The 21,214-nt window shown below is 38.1% G+C and overlaps 1 protein-coding gene across 1 annotated transcript in view; it reads left to right on the top strand.

Moving 5' to 3' along the window:
• Nalcn (sodium leak channel, non-selective) overlaps nt 1-21,214 on the top strand; it is a 326,188-nt gene that overhangs the window by 284,586 nt on the left and 20,388 nt on the right. The window contains exons 23-34 of the mRNA XM_036199902.1: nt 1,736-1,792; nt 2,667-2,787; nt 2,883-3,014; nt 3,893-4,060; nt 5,623-5,727; nt 11,729-11,835; nt 15,851-15,971; nt 16,054-16,152; nt 18,938-19,031; nt 19,540-19,646; nt 19,839-19,913; nt 20,604-20,723. Coding sequence (XP_036055795.1) covers nt 1,736-1,792; nt 2,667-2,787; nt 2,883-3,014; nt 3,893-4,060; nt 5,623-5,727; nt 11,729-11,835; nt 15,851-15,971; nt 16,054-16,152; nt 18,938-19,031; nt 19,540-19,646; nt 19,839-19,913; nt 20,604-20,723 — 1,306 coding nt within the window. The remainder of the gene's footprint in view (nt 1-1,735; nt 1,793-2,666; nt 2,788-2,882; nt 3,015-3,892; nt 4,061-5,622; nt 5,728-11,728; nt 11,836-15,850; nt 15,972-16,053; nt 16,153-18,937; nt 19,032-19,539; nt 19,647-19,838; nt 19,914-20,603; nt 20,724-21,214) is intronic.

Genomic DNA, 21,214 nt, shown 5'->3' with positions numbered 1-21,214 from the left:
CCATCCTGTCCAGCTATTGGCCAATCACAGTAACAAGTCTTCACAGTGCACAAAAGGGTTTCCACAGAATTTCCCCCTTTTGCCTAACTAAAAATGAAAGTTTTAACATTAATATAGTAAGATTATATATAACAAAATCAGTTATCAAGTAAGAATCACAGTTACAATATCCATTTGTATTTGGCAAAATCAGACAAAATATTTCATTATCTATCCTATCTTTGTGAGCCAAAAGTTTTATACTAATTTACTTTTTATTACAACTAAGAAAAAGTATAATTATAACTATTTAATCTTCAACTCCATTAAAGACTCCAGAAGGATAAACTGTTATCTAATGACAGGTATATCAGGCTGTCTTCAGTATTCACCCAAAGTTCTGCTGTAATGTTGGGGTGTCTATCTTTGGCCTACAGGTCTAGAATATCTGACATTTTTCTGTGAAGCAGGGAATTTTGAAGGACTGTCTTACCTTGTCTTTGCAAAGTTCAGCAGTCATTTATTTTTCATCCTGCTCATCCAGTTTGGATAGAGTACAGTCAGCAGTTGAAGCAAGGGCATTTTCTTGCCCTAATGGCTGGCTTATGCCACAAAGAAAGCAAACTCTATATGGAGTCTCTTCAATGCCCATCAACTTCTCTGAAGTAGACTGGTGGTGCTAAGAGCAGACATATCTCACTGTCATGAAAAGTCTTAGGTTATTAAACAAATTAAATGCCATATTCTATAGGTCATTGAAATGTTTAAAGACCATCTATTTAAATATATCTTATGACCTTGAAAACATACCTAACATGACTATAAGTTTGACTATTATAGATGACTATTAATCTGTATTTCTTAATTGTACATTACATTTTTAATGATATTCATAAACATAATGCCTTAAATAAGAGTAGAAATATGCATACAGTATAATAAAATTAACTTTAAATTTGTATCAATATACCAAAATCCATACCTGTAAAATATTTAAGACTAGTAATTGCTTTTTTTGGCTTTAAGGTAGATTCAATAATCTACATACACACACACACACACACACACACACACACACTGGGTGCCAGATGAAGCATTAATCTAATTAACTTTATCAATTAAAAAATTTGGAGTCAAATATTGGGATAAGAACCTAAAAGATCAGAGAACCAGGAGCAGCCATCATTTGCTTCCTACTTCTTCCATTCCTCCATCCAAAAGGCCTGAGATTCTCTCCCAGGCCCACCTTACCACTTCCTGTCTCCTCTCTCAACAGTCCTCCAAACCTCTGTGGTCATCTAGTGGCTGGCCTTGCCCTTAGACTCTAAGAAAGCTTTACTTGTCAGAACTCAATCAAAATATCACACATTTCCTCCTTTTGGTCTAAATAAAAAGCAAAAGTTTTAGCTAACATAGTAAAACTATGTACAATAAGTGCAATAACTAGTACAAACACAATTAAGCAAGAATTACATTAACATTGTCAAGTCCATTTGTATTTAACAAACTCAGAGTAACTTTGTGATAAGTCATGCCAGAAATCTTTGAATGGAGTCTCAAATCTAAAACCAGAAATTTGAGAATTCTTTTTTATTTTCTTTTATCCAGTGTTCTCTGCCTTCCATAGAGATGTACAGGCAGTATACTTCATAATAGTCATTTTATAGAAGTTATAAAAAGTTCAGATGGAGAGATGCTTATGATTACTAACATGCTTGTTGTGTTGAAGAATTTTATGTGCTGTTCTCTTTTACAGATCAAAAACAGACCCTGTCACAGGAGCTGTGAAAAACACAAAGTACCACCAACTCTAGTAAGCATGATAAATTCTCTCTTCCCTGTGCATTTGAATTTCACATGTGCTATTTTCTGCTTCATAAAAATATAAAATTTTAGGTTGGGGAGTTCGCTCAGTGGATAATGCAAACATGATGGCCTGAGTTTAAATCCCAAGCACCCTTATAAAAAAAAAAAAGATATGGTCCTGTGTGCTTATAACTGTAGAATTGGAGGGCAGATAAAGGTTCAGTGAGGAACCCAGGTTGTAGTCAGAAGGTTTCCTGTGTCCCAGTCTGCCAGGGGTCAGAACAAATCTCTCCCACTCGTGTTCCCCCCACCAGTAAACACACAGAGGCTTATATTAATTATAACTGCATGGTCATTAGCTCAGGCTTACTACTGACTAGCTCTTACACTTGAACTCAGCCCATTTCTATTAATCTATATGTCACCATGTGTTCCATGGCTTTACCTGTGTGCCATTACATGCTGCTCGCTGGATGGCAGGCTGACATCTCCTGACTCAGCCTTCCTCTTCCTAGAATTCTCCTTGTCTGCTTATCCCACCTATACTTTCTGCCTGGCTACTGGCCAATCAGCATTTTATTAAACCAGTGTACAAAAGCATTATTCCACAGTACCATGTTCAAGATAAGATGGAAAAAAACCCACTATCTACCTCAGACCTTTACATATGCAGGCATGTGTACACATACTTCACACACTCGTGAACACATAAGCATGTAACATAAACACACATCACACAAAACAATATATAGAAGAAATATACCATTGAAAACTTTTTAGAAAAACCAGTCATGATAGAGTCACCAAACCCATGCATGGTCTCTGCCTTGCAGACATGAATGGAACACTTGCATTTATCAATTATGTTTGTTCTTTGGCAGTGATTTGCTGGGGCTGGTTACTTACCTGGACTGGGTCATGATCACCGTAACTATCTGCTCTTGCATTTCCATGATGTTTGAATCCCCCTTCCGGAGAGTCATGCATGCACCCACTTTACAGGTACTGTGTAGAAATCATAGCTTCCAGCTCAGTAGAAAAATACTACCCTTTTTTTGCTGTTTTGTCACAACCAAAGTGTCATTTGCCCATTTCAGATTGCTGAGTATGTGTTTGTGATATTCATGAGCATTGAGCTTAATCTGAAGATTATGGCAGATGGCTTGTTTTTCACTCCAACTGCTGTCATCAGGGACTTTGGTGGTGTCATGGACATATTTATCTATCTTGTAAGTTTTTATTCTTTCCTAAATATAAAACTGGTGGCATCGGGGGACATATTTATCTATCTTGTAAGTTTTTATTCTTTCCTAAATATGTAAATATAGTTTTCTATATCCCCTGGTAAAAGAGTGGGATGTCTGAGGTCTAATTGTCATAACTTGATTATTTAATAAATTACAATGTAAATAAAGGGTATGAACATGAAATCTAAACAAATAATCTATATAAGAGGTATTATAATATCTAAAGATATAGTTAAATATAACAATGGCAGTTTTATGCGTAGATGCTTCATTAGTAAAAATCTAAAGCATCAAACCAGTTTGCATCCCATAATTCTTACAGCTCTTACAATACAAAAATATTTGTGTCAAATAAATCATTTTAGTAATTATTGAACCTCTCTTGTTATCAAATTCTGTCTCTCATTGGTAGCCATTCAAGTGTTCTATTCAATTTAATTGGGGAATTATAGAAATGGACTTGGAAAGTTCATAAAATCAATGCAAAAAAAAAGATAATTCTTTTGAATGGCAGGTTGTATGTTGACAATCACCAATAAAGTAGCAGTGTCCTTGATGAAAGGAATCCATCATGGTATATGAGTGGGACAAAGATCAAAGAGCAGTAAAATAAAACACAAGGTGGAATATGGGGAGAATACACAGACACAGAGTGGGTACCCACTACCCTATACACCAGAAGCCTTTCTTTGGAGCCCTCTGCAGGCATAGGATAAACTCATTGTTTAATGTTAGCAGATGGTGTGTGCACCTGAGTGTCTGTCCCACATATAACTCATGGAGTCTCTGCTCCATGAGTGGAAGGAAATGTGCACAGCAGAAGAGACAGTATAAATTCCAGAGATTATTTTTCCATCTAGGTGAGTCTGATATTTCTTTGTTGGATGCCTCAAAATGTGCCTGCTGAATCAGGAGCCCAACTTCTGATGGTTCTTCGGTGCTTACGACCTCTGCGAATATTCAAATTGGTGCCCCAAATGAGAAAAGTTGTTCGAGAACTTTTCAGTGGCTTCAAGGAAATTTTTTTGGTATGTGAAACTCCCATCTGATTCGCTGCTTCTTATTCACTACAATCTAGTCCTGTCATGTCACTGGTGATAAAGGGAGACTTGGAAAGCAAGAGCAAGTCTACATAGTTTTGTTCATTGCCAGAGGATTAGAAAGGAGATAAGAAAACTCTTTTTAGAAACTTCACCCACTAATGCTCTGACTTATTTTATTCTAAGAACACCTGTAGGCACAATGTATGGCAAATCAGAGAGCTAGGACCCACTATTTTATTTCACATTTAACCTCAATTTCTACTCTGGGATTTCCTTTCTCTAAACATCAATGATAACAAAATACAATCCCATCTACTTCATAAATGTGATTGGGTTCTGTTTGTCCCATTGAGCATTGAAAACAGAATTTGTCCCTTTATCTTTAACTGTTAACAAGATTTTAAAACACATCATATAGATATACCTTGCTTTCAGCATCTTCAATAAACAGCATATAACACATACAAATATGATTCAAAGGGAAACGTGATTTTCAGATGGGCATACATCATATTAGTGTCCTCCAAGAACAGGGATAGAAATTAAACAAGTAGTAAAAGGTTCATTGCTCACAGTCTGTTTCAGAACAATCTTCGTCTTCCAGAAGAACACACAAAATTCTTTTATTATGGGTGAGTTCTGCTTGTGTGTAATGAAAAGGGAATGATGGACAGATGCTTGTTTTCTAGAAACAGTAGTGTTAGCTCAGCTGCAGTTTTAGTTGATAAGAAAACATTTGACAAGTATGTTATGATGTTACCAGAGGTTCATATTTGCTTATATTTTTAAAGGTGTGTTTGTTTAAAAGACCCAGTTTCTTTTGTACAAAGCTGTAACATATGGATTCATGAGAAGGAAAAGACACTGTCACCACACCAGGCAGTTCACATACATGAGTCTTTGAACCACTGATAGGGTTTTGAAGGGAATCTCACTGTGTCTTTCTCCCGAGGAGGCCTTTGTACAGCTTTAGATTACTTAAGACATCTGCTTAGATTATCCATCCAGTACAGTTCTGAGGTTGCCACAGAACTAACCTTTTACCTCTTTTTTTTTTCTGCTGAAATAAAAGCAATAGCCAGCAGAGGGAGCCCAAGATAGCTAATACATAGTACACAGTGCCCATCATAAATGCCCTTGCTTACAAGAAAGAAAAGCCACTATCCCTCTAATTTATGCTCAGTTAGTAAAGAAGTGACTCCATTTGGGGAAAATGGATAACAACAGAATTGTTTTAACATTTTTCTTGTTCTTTTAAATAAAAAGTATTGATTTCAAAAATCATATAAAATGATTGTTTCATTCTCTTGCATGGAAGCCATATAATTTTATTTTAAAAATTTAAAACCTGTTGTTAATTTTTTTCCTTTTCTCATTTCAAGAAGATGAACAAATGACCCATGGTGGAGAAATCAGAAGATATCACTAAAAAGCAAACAAACATGAATTATACACAATATGTTCTAAAAAGTCCTTTAAAAAATCACTATTTAAACCTAATACTAAACTTTCACCAAGAGATTTACCTTTTCATTAATTTCTTTCAGGTCTCCATTCTCTTGTTGACACTGATGCTTGTTTTTGCAAGCTTTGGGGTTCAACTCTTTGCCGGAAAGCTAGCCAAGTGCAATGATCCCAACATTATCAGAAGGGTAAGACTTTCTCAACTGCCTTGAAATTATAACCAAGGTAGTTTTGCCATTCCTTGTAATACGTATGTACCAGTGGCCACCAGGCCTCACAAACTCTAAGAATTCTGTTCCCACAAGTTCCTTTTTGCTGTAAGCATGTAGTATGTCTCTTCCTGGTAGATCTGTGAGATTCTAAACACATCTCAGAGACTCCTCATCCTCCTTTCTGTCCCAGAACTAACCACCATTCCACTTCTGATAATGAGTGTGCCCATTCAGGATTTACAGTTAAGAGCCTCTGAAACTTCTCTTTAACTTGATCCTTCTCTCTGATCATGTACAATTCATTAGCAAATGACACTTAACCCCACCCAAGATACAGAGAGACAGAGAGGCAGAGAAAGAGATAGAGACACACACACACACACACACACACACACACACACACACACACACACACCTTTTATTTCTTTTCCATCCTTAGCATCATATCCAAAAGGAAATCAATGTATACATTTTCACTTGTAACTGCCCAGAGGCGTCCATTTTATGACAGCCTACAAGATTCCTAACAAAGATCTTACCTTTCATAACCTCACAGCAGCATTGTTTTCTCCTTCTTCAGTCAGTGCCAATAAGTGGAAATTAGCTGCAATAGCCTCCTATCCTGGTAACATCATATAACAGCATGTATGTATTGCATTTTGGAAAAGCTACAGTTTTTCAAATACCAAAGGGGTATTTGAGTTCCTTCTGCCTGGTGAATTTATCCTTCACTAAGTCTTATCTGAGGTAGCAGATAAGAGCAGGATACCAACTCTGACATAAAGGGCTTTGGGCCCAATCATTACAACCTATATACTCACAGAAACAGCACAGCCTTACCATGTATGAAAGAAGGCTAGAAAATGTAGGCTTATGTGCTCTAATAGGAAATAAAGATACATAGTTTGGTTAATGTTAGCTCATCTCTGCTCTGCCTTCCCCTGTCCATTCTCTTGAGGTTCTTTTTAATATGACAAGTATATGAATAAAGCATTCAAGGAGATAAACAGATTAAAGACAATCCTAATGTTAAATGGAATAAAGGGAGTGGTGACCTCAGGGAAATATCCCACCCAGATAAGCTTCAAACTTGTAAGGAATTAAAGAAAAGCTTAACCAGGTATTGTGGTACATGCCTTTAACCCCAGCACTCAAGAGGAATGGGCATGTGGAGCTTTGAGTTTGAAGCCAGCCTGGTCTACAGATCAAGTTTTAGGACAACCAAGCTTAGGCAGTAAAGTAAACCATCAAGACCAGAAAGCTGGTGAATATGTAGTTGAATGAAGGAGCCATGTTCCAACCCCAGCAAGCAGCAGAACTTGGGAGCTTTGGCCACATGGTTCTGGCTGTAGAGTCAAGGATAGAAGAAAAGGGTTATGGTATTTCCCTCTGTGAGTAAGAAAAGCTGCTGAGGCCAGGTATGTGTCGAGGGTGCCTGTATGGAGGCCTAGAGAGACCACTGTGTGAATCTGTGAAGAAGCCTGGATTGCCTTTGGAGACCCCAAAATGGTAGAGAGCAAGTGTGTTTATGTATTGGGCCATCTTACTAGCCTGCCCCATCTTTCCAAACTAGCAAAGAGAAACTGGATATACAAATATTTGGAGTTTATAGCTCATTTAAAGGGCACTTAAAGGGAATGAGTCTTGGGCTGTTCAGGACATCAGTTCTAGTTGAGGGAAACTGTATTTTTCTTGTAGTTAGGTAAACACTACCTCCTCTGCTCCTGTTCTGGGAACTTGACACCAAATGTCTTGAGATCAGTGAAGCTAGAAGTAAAACCCAGAGTTTGGTCACCAAAGCCCGGTAAACAAGATCTGAGGAAAGCTTTGAACAAATGGTTTCTGAATATTGGTCATATCTAAGATCTTATTACAGGTCAAATGAAATGGGATTGGAGAGCCAAGTCAATTACTGGTTTTGTAGCACTTTCTATTTGATCAGAATGTGTGTTTAATGTTCAAATGACTGTAATATAAAGCCAGCAGTCATACAGCATGTGAGTAGTGGAAGTCATTGCTATCCTATTTCAGTGTGGAAAGCTCTGCTTCCTACTGAAAGCAACCACACCAGCTAGGCTTGGGAAGTGGAGGGGCGGGGATCTAAACCAAGAGGGAAAGACCTTTCCATACAGACCAAGTAGAGTGAAGAAAGATGCCAAGCCTAACCAGAGGTCGAAACAGGAGCATGAGGCTTGAGATCAGGGCCCCATATGCAATGGCTCTATCTAGTCAGTTCTTCCTCCCCAGTCTGTTTCCTCCTCTAGAGCACTTCTACACAGAGGTATCTATTAAGAAGAATAAATTTGCTTCCTTATATGAAGTGTCCATACTAGTCTCAGGTAATTGTTATTCGAATCTTAGATGGTCTTTTAATAAAAAGCCAGATATCAGGAAGAAAGTTGAAAGATCAGAGAAGCAGAGAAGCCAGCCACTAGTTCTTACCTCAATGAAATCCTTAGCCTAAAGAGAGTTAGTTCCTGTCTCCTTACATCTTATATACCTTTCTCTGCCCAAACATCACTTCTAGGGATTAAAGGTGTATGTGCTTCCTAGTACTGGGATTAAAGATGTATGCCTGGCTCTGTTTCCAGTGTAGCCTTGAACTCACAGAAGTTCCAAACTGATTTCTGCCTCCTGAGTGATAGGATTAAGGGTGTGTGCCACCACTGTCTGACATCTATGTCTAATCTAGTGGCTGGCTCTGTCCTCTGGTCCTCAGGCAAGTTTATTAGGGTACACAATATATCACCACAGGTAGTCACTCGTAAACTTCATTTCCCTTCCAAGTTGATGAGACTAAAAAATAAGGCCAGAAGTTTAAGTTGGAGATTCACAAGGTTCTGATGGTTCTGATTCACAAGTGATGATGAGATGGAAAGTTCTTTGATGAGAAATAAGAAGCCTAAAAGTTTGGGAAAGAAAATGGGCACTTCCTAGCTTCTTAGTACCCACAAAATACAGAGTGCCATCCCTCAGACTGTTTTTGTTATCTATTATAGTATTAATGAGGAAAGCAAGTACAGAGTAATTAAATACTTTGTGGAAGCTGTTCTCTCTCTCTCTCTCTCTCTCTCTCTCTCTCTCTCTCTCTCTCTCTTTCTCATACACACACACACACACACACACACACACACACACGCACACGCACACACACACACACACACACACACACCTATTCACCATAGAAAGAGAACTCATGACACACCAAAGTAATGTTTGCACCAGTGCCCAACTTGGTGAACCATGGAGTTTTTAGCTGGAGTATGGGTAAAGGGTTATTTACGAGAAGCAGAGATGACTCAAAAGCAGCTACCTCACCACAAAGCCCACATCAGCAAAAACCCAACAAAATCACAACCCTGAGGCTTTCTGCAGAGCTTTCAGGCAGTTCAATAGGCTAAGAAATTGCTCAGCTAAACCTTCATTCTGCAGCTCAGATAGCCAGTCTCCTTCCACTACAGTTTACTCCTCTTTGTACTGCAGGGGATGGGCCTTGTAGAACATTCCAAGTTTCTGTTCTTCCATTGTTTATCTCCTGAGTCTCACTAGACTCCTTCTCCCTCCTCAAGGGAATATTTCAATTTGGAAAAAACTGTCATGCAACAGAAGGTCATCCATGTAATAGGTAGGAAAACTGTGATTCACCTGCAGGCATCCTGGCCCCACATATTGTACTTGTAACTAGGCTACCAGGATGCCTTGTATGATGAAAGGTGGGCTCAGAAAGACAAAACTGGAAAGGGCAGCAAGGCCAAATGCACTGTGGGACCTCTATAAAATATAATATACTACATACAATACGGCCCTTAAAAATAATGATGTAGATGAATGGATAAGATTATGAAAAAAATAACTTCAGTATATTTTTAGCTTAAAAGAATGAAAGGATAAAAAACTATAAGACCTCACATATGCATAAGAAAAGGACTAGAATATACAACAGAAACTCAACTGTGTGTGTCCCTGGGCAATTACAAGTAAATTTTCTTTCCTGTTATTTTCATACTTTTGTTACATAGGTCAAAAGTAGTCCATTTTTTTTCTAAAGAATTTTACTGACTATCTAGAAAGAAGTAATCTTGCCATTACTAAACTAACTGAGATAAAAATAGAGATATGGGGGGGGGCTAGAGAAATGGATTGTTTGGTAAAGTGCTTGGCATGTAAAATGCAGACCTGAGTTCAAACCCTAACACTCAATTAAATGCTAGGCACAGAAAGCCTGCACTGATAATCCCAGTGTAGGGGAGATAGATAGAAGGATGCCTAGAGCTTGCTGGCCAGCCAGAGTAGCCTACTTGTTCTGTGAGAGATCTTGTCTCAAAATATAATGATTGAAGAAGACACAGATGTCACCCTCTGTCCTCTACACACACAGGAACACACACGTACAAACAATGGAGAGATGATCCACCAGGGACAAGGAAAATTGAGACAATTTCAAGGTTATGATGTAGAGAAGAATGGCATACTAACCCATGGACAGATATGGGGAGCCAGGAAGAGATGAGGATCAAAAATTTTGCCAAATTTTGGGCTCAAAATATAACCCTAGACAAAAATAATGAAAGGGTGGTTGGACAGAAAATGAAACAAAACATGATTGTTTCCCTTTATAAGCCCTTTTAACAGCTCTTTATTGAGACATAATTCAAATGTTGCATAATTCATCCCATTGGAGTATGCCACTGAATGGCTACTGACATGTTGAAGGTTCTGCAATTGGAGAATGTGGTCACTTTTATAGCATTACAAAGACTTCCTGTATATGCTGGCTGCCTCCATCGCTTTACCCCCAACTCTACCTCCAGTCTAACTGACCACTATTTTCTCAGTAGTTCCCTGTCCTAGACCTTCATAACAAAAGAGTCATATAGTATACTGTCTTTTGGGACTGTCTTTTTAAACCTAGCATATCTGTATTTACAGTGGTCATCTATGTATATCACTTATCAGTACTCCATCCTTTTTCATGGCTAGTCCACTGTGCAAATGAATATATGATAATTTGTTTTTGTGTGTCCAGTTATGGGCATTTGTATTTCCACCTTTTGGCTATTATGAACATTGTCAGCATAGACACCCCTGTAACAGTTTTTTTTTTTCTTTTTATAGACATGTTTTCTGGGTTTTGTACAATGATATCCCATAGCCATAACAAAATACATGATGTTGGATTTTTTTTTTTTAAAGAAAAAGAGTTTACTTAACTACAGATGTGGAAACTAGGAGTCTACTACAGTTGGGTAGCTCTACCTGTTTAACCTGGTGAAGGCCCTTTTGGCTAGTTTCATAATGGCAAATGACACAGTGGGAATGTGTAAGAGACACACAAGCAGTGAGACAGCAAGCCAACAACTAGGAAATGACTAGCCTTGCTCTTTTGTAACAACTTGTTGTTTTTGTTGTGAGAACTACAAGTCAGGGATTAGCATGCATGTTTGTGAGAACAGCACCCCACTGATCTAATGACCTTCGCTGGGTCTCCACTCTTACAAGATCACCTTTTTCTCACTGTACACTCTGTGAACTAAGCTTCCTGCATAGGATCCTCAGAGTATGTACTCAAACCATGTCCAAAGCATAGCACCCACTGGTCTGTTCAATCACTGAAGGGAAGACTAGACCATTTCCAACAGTGGCTGGACCACACTACCCATTCCTAGCTTTATGGTATGTGTTGATTCCAAGTATGAATGTCTCTGTTCTCCATAGCATTTTTAACCTTTCATCATAGAGTTCTCAGTGAGTATAAAATAATACTTCACAGTGGCTTTAAGTTGCATTTCCCTGGTGTCCTATGTTAGTGAGCATCTTTATTGGTCACTCTGTGACTTCTTTGGGGAACATTCATTTAGACACTTTGCCAGCATCCGCTCGAAGCCTCCACTAGGATACATGCGTAAGAAATTAATCCTATCTTCTCAGAGTTCACTTCTGACCAGGTTCCCTCCTTCCTTTCTTTCTCCTACTTTAGGAAGACTGTAATGGCATCTTCAGAATTAATGTAAGTGTGTCCAAGAACTTAAATTTGAAATTAAGACCGGGAGAGAAAAAGCCTGGATTTTGGGTGCCTCGTGTTTGGTAAGCTCATCAGAAATACATCCTAAAGCAATACTACACTTATTCACATTGGAATTTAAATCACGACAATTCTCTTTAAAAATATTGAGTTACTGAGTTGTTTTAAACAATATATGGAAAAGCATTGGGTTGTAGCAATTTTTTTAAAAGACCAATAAGAACCAAGTGGTACATTGAACCCCTTGTTTCTTTGTGAAACTAATAAAATGATACTTTGGTATTTTTCTAATGAATTAAACTATGTATCTGGATGCAAATAGCTTTTAAAATTAATGAAGCCTTAAAACCAAATATATCTAATTACATTAAAGCTGAACTCATTCTGGGCTTATATCTTTAAGAAGGGCTGATGTCCTTATAATAGTGACTGAGAACTTTAAATTATAAAGCTACTTCAATTATAAAACCCATGTACACTGACAGATCTCCATTGCTGAAACACTAGAGAAGAATAATTGCTAGTGTAGATGATTAGACCCAATTCTTTCCTTAAAATCCATTTTTCTGGGAAATGAGTTTTCAAAGTATTCCCACCAAAGGTAGGACCTGCTCAGTAACTTCTTTCTCATCTGCTTTATTAATGATTATGAATAGAATTTTTCCACTTCATTAATAAACTCAGTGTCCTACCAACTTCCCTTGACCTTTTCATTACCCTTTAAGTTTTCTTTTTACCTTTGAGACTAATGAGTGAGCCACAGAAACCCTGTTTTTGTCAAAACTGATTCTTTTCTACTCATCAAAACTTTTTCAAAGGAATCACGTTTCACACAGCTATAGCCCTGACTCATTTTATCTTGTTTTGCCACTTCTCTAATATAAAATTCACTTTAATGAACAATTCAATATGATTGCTATTGTTTTTTTCTTTTTTTTTTAACATCTAACAACTGTGAAAAACAGTTAATTTAGGACGTAGGCCTGAGCATGGAGAACAGGAATATGACTCATGGGGTAATTCTTATCCTAGACTCACTTAGAATTGGTCTAATTTACATTAAAATAAAAATTTGAAGAGGAATAAAAGGTTCGTTTTGGTGAGGTGAATATCCATTGTACCATAAATAATGTATTTATATCAAGACATCAAATGGGATTTCCCATCTGCTGTTTGGGGATTTGGGCTAAAAACTCAAAGCTGATCTTAATTCTAAAGACAGCAACTCCCCAGAACTTACTAAGGCCTTATCACCCTCCATCATCCAACACAAGCAGAACATGACAGTAAATGAGTCAGGGGGAAAGTACTATGCTATCCTCCCTCCTCACTGTCAAGGAGGCCAAGGTGCTCCCCATCCAAGTTAAATGAGGCCCCTTAGAAGAACCCTTAGTATTAGAACTTGGCAGAGCAGCAAGAGGCTTCAGGGCAAAACTGCCTTTCCACCTGCCAAAGACAACTACCTCATATGCCTAGTGGATGATATGGTCCTTTCTTAGAGCCTCCTGTCTGAACCATCTTGGATGGAATTCTATTGCAAAGGGCTATGTGCAGAGAAGAGGAAGTCTCCATTGAAGGAAACCCTAGTGTGTTTTTAGGTACAGGAGCTGAAAGTCATATCAGGAATGATGCAATTGAGCATTGCAGGGGATTAATAGAGAATTTGAAATATAAATAAAGCCAGTTGATCATTTGATAACCACCACTGAAAAGCTGGCTTGTTGCTAACAGTCTCAAGAGGAGTATGTGCCACAACATATGGGGGTACACACAGGGAAATACCAAGGTTAGTAACAGGCAGAAGAAAATTGTAGGGAAATGCTGTATGTTGGATTTCCTGGTTTCTGGAAAGGCACAGGAAGATAGGGCAAACTAATGATGATTCCACTAGACTCTAGAACATAGATATTAGAACATAGAGTTATAGAACCCCTAGTGTTCTCGTACTGGTGATAGGTGGTTGAGATGTGAAGTCTAGGTTGAATGCTTCCTAAATGAAGACTACATACCCATGAGAAAGATTCTAACCTTATGAAAATGTGATCAAAAAGCTTTGCAGCCTCTGAAGATGTCAGGACAGGAGCCAGAACTCATTGCGAAGCAACATGTTGAGACGAACAAACCTGCCCCAGACCTGTGCAACATTCAACTTGTCCATAAAACCTGTTATATGCAACTTTAAATGTAATGTTGCATTGTTACTGAGGGGAGGGGTCAAGTTTAACATTTTTAAATCCCAAGCAAATATGAGAGCATCACTTGGACATAATCACACAGATCTTTGCCTGTTTGTCCTGGATTGTAGTCTGGGTTCACCATGAAACAAAAATCTTCAGTCTAGTAAATGCCAAAAGTAGTTTTGACACTTTTTAAACTTTCTTTCTTTAATCTAGTTAGAGCTAAAGGCTGAAAATTTTAATTTCATATTAAGTAAATTGTAATTAAGAAAATAACTTATATATGGGAGTATGCCTGAAGAAATGTAGGTTTATAGGAAAGAAGGAAGGGCCAGATGCAGGTAAGTATGTAAGAACTGGGACAGAGAGAGGCAGGTAAGATCATAGTTTCCATAGTGCCCATCTACCTCAGAGAAGGATCCATTAGCTTTATTGTAATCTCAGGGGCTCTGGTTCATGTTCTTCAGGAGGCAATAGAATGACCAAATTCTGAGGTCAAAACCAGTCTTAGTTTTATGACTTGGATATACAAGATCGCAAATTTTAAAAAAATTAACCAGAAAAGATGTTTTAAACAGCCTTACAATTCAAATGGGGCAGTATATGAAATGACAATAATGGTTTATGTTTGGGACATACTGAAGCCCTCTGGAGTTAAAGATCAAATTTCGAACTTGACCATTTTGATAGCACAACATAAACAAATACTTCATATGATTAAACTGGAAAGTCTTATTTTTCAAAGTATGTTATATTCTTTCAACTGTGTGCCTTGTTTTTCTTGATTTAGCCTAAAAATATTTTCTTAGCATTTTTTAACCTCTAAAATATGTGGGACATGAAAGCAGTTTAAGTTGCTACAAATTTAGCTGCAAAAGCACTTTTGCATAAAAAAAAAAAAAACAGATGAGTAAGAAAGATTGACATTGGATCCGAGAGCTGGTTTTATTTTTTTTCAGTCTTTATGCAAGCAAATCTTGAGTATGCATGGTCCCTATAACCACTGTCTACTCTAGAAGATGGGAAATGTAATTGATACCTTCCCCAAGGAAAGATTATTGCAAAAATGCAAGATGGTATATTTGTACTTTCATACAAAAATATAAATCAGAATTCTAAAATATGAATATCTGAGTGGAGCTTCTACATTGATACCAAATGTGTCTGACAATCAACCTTAAGCCCTGAGGACCAAGTCAGCTGCAAGTCTTAGGCTTTCTCATTAGATCCCCATGTTTTATAAAGACACATCTAATGATTGTTCTTATAGTTAAGAAAGCATAAAAGATTGAAAAATATTGAACCAAATGCCTCTCTAGAGGGCTGACTTCATGAAGGTTAAATTTTGATAGATGAGGTAGCATGGGAAAAACTGATGAAAGCATAATACAGAAGGAGGCAGTGGGATGACCATATTCAACAGCTCAGGGTGATATTTACCATCAACCTCAGAATGGGAAACAATCTTTAAATTTATTGAATTCATTAAAATCATTTAAATTTTTTAATTATTTAAAATAGCTCTCATAAAGAAAGCAGGATGAAAACACTGAAATTATATTCTACTAACAATGAGAATATGTTAGCTAAGACCCTAAGGTAATAAAAAGAAACACTTTCACAACTGAGAAACAAAAAGTATAAATTATTAGAAAACATAGATTTGTGCATCCCTTCCCCACAAAGAAAATAAAGAATTATGGGCCAAGTGTTTAAGGAATCACGAATCAGTAATGGCTACTGATAGCATACAAATACATTGCTATCTTATCAAAGGAGTGCTGCATGGCCTAACTTCCCCCAGTTGAGGATTCTTTGCCCAAAATTAGAACAGGTTGTAGGTACTGGCCCATGGGTGTGCACTGGACCCTCATCCAGCATCCTTTCTTCCTAATTGCAGGGCAAATCCTCGGAACTTTAACTTTGACAATGTGGGAAATGCCATGCTGGCCTTGTTTGAAGTTCTGTCCTTGAAAGGCTGGGTAGAAGTGAGGGATGTCATTATTCATCGTGTGGGTCCGGTAAGCAAGCACATGGAATTTTCTATGTACATCCAGGGTGGTTACCATTGTCTCTAATAAACAACATCTTTCATTTACACAGATCCATGGAATCTATATCCATGTTTTTGTGTTCCTGGGCTGCATGATTGGACTGACCCTTTTTGTTGGTGTAGTTATTGCTAACTTCAATGAAAACAAGGTAAGTCTTCTCAGATTAGTAGCACAAACTTAATTTTTGTTCTTGCCCTTGCTTTAAGCTAATTTTTTTCAATACACAGCATGGAGCCACATTAAATTAAAATGTGACTCATGTAACTAACCTGTATAAGTCTTTTACAAGCCACATCACTGCTGTGGTTTGGGTTCATTACTTAGGAGTATAATTCTCTTGCTAAATTCACCCTATGGTAACAGTAATTCACCTACAGCTGAGAAGCACATCTCCTGTTGTTCAGATGAGACGGATGTACAGTGGGCTACTAAAATGTGATAGCTTGAAGTTATGCTCTGATTGCAGTCCATACTGCCTTTACAAAAATGCAAACTATGTGCTTCTTTGTTACTCAGTGAGTGAACTCAGAATTTTGATAAGGTAAGTAAAAGCCATATAAAATGCAAAGGTCAGTTCATAGAATAAAAATATTTTCTACATCTACAAAAACTTGACATACTCCCTAAACTCAGGAAGCACCCTCAGTCTTAACAGCTCTCATGATGGATACAGAATCATGGATCAGAAGACAGCAATGTGGTTTCCTAGGGAGCACAAGTTTAAGGAAGAACATTCTATTGGTGTCCCTTGGCTATTGTTTTTCTGGGAGAGGCTGGTTAAACTCTTGGGAGAGGTTCTGTCTGCAAGAATCACACTGAAATGCACACAAGTTTTGAACACTCACTGGACAGAAAAAGCTTCTGCCAGATCTCAAAAAACTGCAATGTCTGGATGAGAAAGCCACTACTATAAGGAATAAACACTTGGGCCCATATTCAGACTCTTTTCCTACAACTGCAGGGTCTGTGATTCTTCGAATGCAAGCATTAAAACCTCTAAACGGCAAAGTTCCATTTGCCTATGAAGCACCTGCTGTTCAGTTGTGCACAGTGATGACTGGTTGCCATGCATCTGTGCCAGAGCTCTTTGGTTTGTGTAGCTACATATGAGGCGATATCATTCACTGTCCCCAGGCTCAACGTGTGTGGTACCACTGACTCAGTCGATTGCCACCTTTGATGTGTGCCTAATGAGCATTTCACTTCATTCAGCTTTTCAAAGACTACAACTTAAAAATCCCCCTTTGGACCCTAATACTACTCCAATCCTCAGAATCATGGACTCTTAGAGCAATAGCAATCATGTCACCCAGCCCCTCTATTTTACTTCCTAACACGTTCATAAATGAGACACTCTAACCCTTCAGTGTGTTCAGTTTAATACCAGGCAGAAAGAAAAAGATGTATCTTTTTAGATGCCTTTGAGACATGTGGTGTAGCAGACCCTGGGAATTCCAGAATATAGGAAGAAGCTAATCAGCCCATTACTAGAAAGATGAGGCACTGTTGGTCCAGGATGGTATACAGGTCCCTATGCAGGCACCTGGATGCAAGAGGACTGGGCTCCAGGGAAGCTCACAAGTCAGCCACATAAGTGACCCAGCATACAATGCTCAATAACAGGAGGAAACTGTATAATTAACTGTCAGTCTTGAAATAGCTGTGAATTACTGAGGATTGTTTGCCTCTAACACCATAGTTATGTCCTAAAAGAGTCAGGAAGTGACAGCTTGTTTGGGAGCATGGTGTGTCAGTCCAAATAGATACCAAGAGGGAAGCAGAAGTTAGCAGCCACTTTATCAGATGTCACAAACTTAATTTGTTGGTTCTTGTGAGTGTGTGTGTGCATGCACGTGCGCCTGTAACTCTAGTTTCAGGGAATTCAAATCTTCTGAACCTCATGGGAAATGCACACACATGATTTACATAAATGCAACATAAAATAAAACAAGTAAATCTTAGGGGGAAAAGTGGGCAGGTAAGATGGCATTAGTGAAGGCACTTCCAAACAAACTGATGATCAGAGTTCAACCCCCAGAATCCACATGATGGGAAGAGATCATTGCAATGCTTCTGACCTCTAAATGTGTGCTATGGCATGTGCATATGTGTACATACACACATACACACACACAAGTAAATAAATAATAAATGTAATAAGACTTGTTTTAAATACAAAGAAAAGCTTCATAAATAAATACAAGTTGGATATAATTTATACCAATTTAAAATTCTAAACAAATTTGTTCTTGTGTACTTCTACAGAAAGCACATATTTCTGAAAACCAAGCTAGGAGGACATTCCACTTATCTTTACAGAAGGAAGTGGAGAAAAAGAGGGACACCCCCAACCCTAGTTTCTTAAATTATATGTATGCCTCTGTAATGTAGTATAATAAAATCAAATGTAGAATAATACAATGCAATATAATTTATGTGCATTTTTTCAAGTACTCCGTGTTATAACACAGACTATCTGATCCCATCTAGCAAATTATCATAGCATTCATTCCTAAAAAAGAAAAATTCTATGACTTCTTATCTCCTAAAATAGTCTTATGATTGTACATATTAGAGTGTTTTTAAAAAATGTGTAAAGGACTAATGCCCTCATTCAGCAGCAGCACTGCAGACAAGCTGTGATTGGCTACTATAAAACTAAACTCACCACAGTTTGTTACTGCCCTTTCTGGAGAATGTAATTATATAGAAAATATTCTTGAAATTTTCTCAAGCCTAAATGTTGCAGATCTTCATTGACACAGTGGAGGCTGCTGAATGCCCCAAGCATGTGCCCATCCATGTTGGGAATACCTCAGTGCGTTGCTAGTTCTGATCATGTCTCTCCAACCTACAGTTCCTGCAGACTGTCTTTCTGTCAAGTCTCCATATTGGTCCTTTTCTTTCCCTCCACTGTTTCTTTTGTTTCCAAGGGGACGGCTTTGCTGACGGTAGATCAGAGAAGATGGGAAGATCTCAAGAGCAGACTGAAGATCGCACAGCCTCTTCATCTCCCACCTCGGCCTGGTATCAAAGATGCTCTGATTTTATTCATGTTGGGCACTAGTATTCCTGACTCCCTAAGAGCCTCAGATTTAAATTAAAATAATAATTGTGGAGCCACTAGGGGGTTGTGCATAAGTTAATATAGAAACAGACTCCAAACTGCTGATCTCTCTGTAAGGCTATTAAAATCAGTAACCTAAAGGCTGTGCTTCAGTGCTCTCTGAATAAGCCTTAATGAAAAAAAAAAAACTGAATTTTTAAATAAAATGTATTTGTGCTTGCCTTTTAAAAATATTAGGGAAATGTATTAAGCTGCCAGAAATTGAATTATACACTTCTCCTTCCAACACGGATGGTGCTGTGTGCTGCCGTTTTAATATCGAGTGCCAGCCATTCCTGCAAAGCACTTCACAATAGACAGAACTGGAGGGGAAGGCTTTAATGGGTTTGAAGATGAAAGAATATGAAAGACAAGAAAGTAAATCTGGCCCATGCCTAAAGTGCCCTCACCTACACTTTTCTTTTTCAGATAATGATGGTTTTAGAGCTAAAATGTATGACATAACCCAGCATCCGTTTTTTAAGAGGACCATTGCGTTACTGGTTCTGGCACAGTCTGTGTTGCTGTCTGTCAAGGTATTGTTTCACCCTGAGACTTTTGGAGTGAGTTTCACATCTCTGGTGTATCCAGGAGCATTGCAATTGGGCACTGTCATTTGCAGCCTCTGATCTTTAGTAAAAGTAAAAATTGGTGTGTATGCTAAGAGAAGTGGCAGAGAGGTAAAAGTCTGTCTGGCCGATCTTACAGTGACTTTGCTCTGGTTGCAGTGGGACGTCGAGGACCCCGTGACCGTTCCTTTGGCAACAATGTCAGTTGTCTTCACCTTCATCTTTGTCTTAGAGGTACAGTAATGAGTCTATTGCTCTGGTGGAAGCTAAGAACAATTAAAGGGAAAACAGTAGCCCACTTTGATGGCACCTACTGCCAGCTCTGTGTTCTCTTGTTTTTGAAGAGGTGGATTTCATGGTCATCTCCTTTTGGGCTGTTCTGCTTAGCTTCAACAAAGACTTCACTTTATATTTCCAAATTTACTAACTGCTGAAACATTCCTACTGACTATTGTGTCTGAGCGACGACCTGCCTAGTAACAGGGTTTTTGCATGTTTGGAGCAGAGACAAGCCACTGTCACTCAGGGATTCAGATTACAGCACAGATGTAAACATGCCAGCAGTGCAGCCAAGATTATCTAAAATGTTTTCCCTATGTTACATCTATTTACCATTCAATCTTCTTTGAATTTCAAGTGGATTATCATTTTTCTGTAAACTGGCTCATTTCCCAAAATACGGTTTTTCACTCAAGGTAGAAAAATAGCCTGCAATGAGTACTTATCCATCAATCTAGGGGAAAGAGTGTAGAGAATAGAGATATGCAGCCTATTTGCCTTTTTAAAAAATGTATCTTTGTGATTAACTTTTTTATTAACTATATCCTATATATTTTTTATCAATTATATATAACATGACTTAGTTAATTGATTTAAACATGCCTTAAGTACTTGCTTTGTGTCCTCCTTTCTTGCTTTCTTTAGGTTACAATGAAGATCATAGCAATGTCACCAGCTGGGTTCTGGCAAAGCAGAAGAAACAGATATGATCTCTTGGTGACATCTCTTGGTGTTGTGTGGGTGGTGCTTCATTTTGCTCTGCTGGTAGGCACATCTTTAAACTTTATTTTAGCTGATAGTTCAGTTTAGCTGCTCTTGGGAATTATATCAAATCCCCAAATCCCAGCTTTGATCATGAAAGCCCTGGGACAAACTTGCAAATTGCATATGCATATATATGTGTGCGTATACATGCACACACACTTCTCACACAGGCAAACCTGGGTCTTCAAAGGCCTATAGTGTGCAGAACTCAAAAAAAGCCTAGAATCAGAAGACTCAGACCTTGCACTCTGAGACAGAGCAGCATTCATTCCACTCTATCACAAGCAAGATTTATAATGTAATCCCTATGTACTCAAGGCACTCTTCTTTCCCAGACATCTCATACAAATTCTCTGAACCCATCAATATATATGTCTGAGGTCCAGCCCTAAATCTACAGCCATGGGAAAATTTGGCTAGTCTACAGTGGTGTTGCCCAGTGGAAATAAAACATGGTCACTGATGTGATGCTGGCTCACACTGTATACTCT

The sequence above is a fragment of the Onychomys torridus genome, chromosome 9 (assembly GCF_903995425.1).
Source record: "Onychomys torridus chromosome 9, mOncTor1.1, whole genome shotgun sequence".
In the NCBI taxonomy this organism is placed as follows: domain Eukaryota; kingdom Metazoa; phylum Chordata; class Mammalia; order Rodentia; family Cricetidae; genus Onychomys; species Onychomys torridus.
Note: the sequence above shows the minus strand (reverse complement) of the source record. Positions and strands in the feature narration are given on the sequence as shown.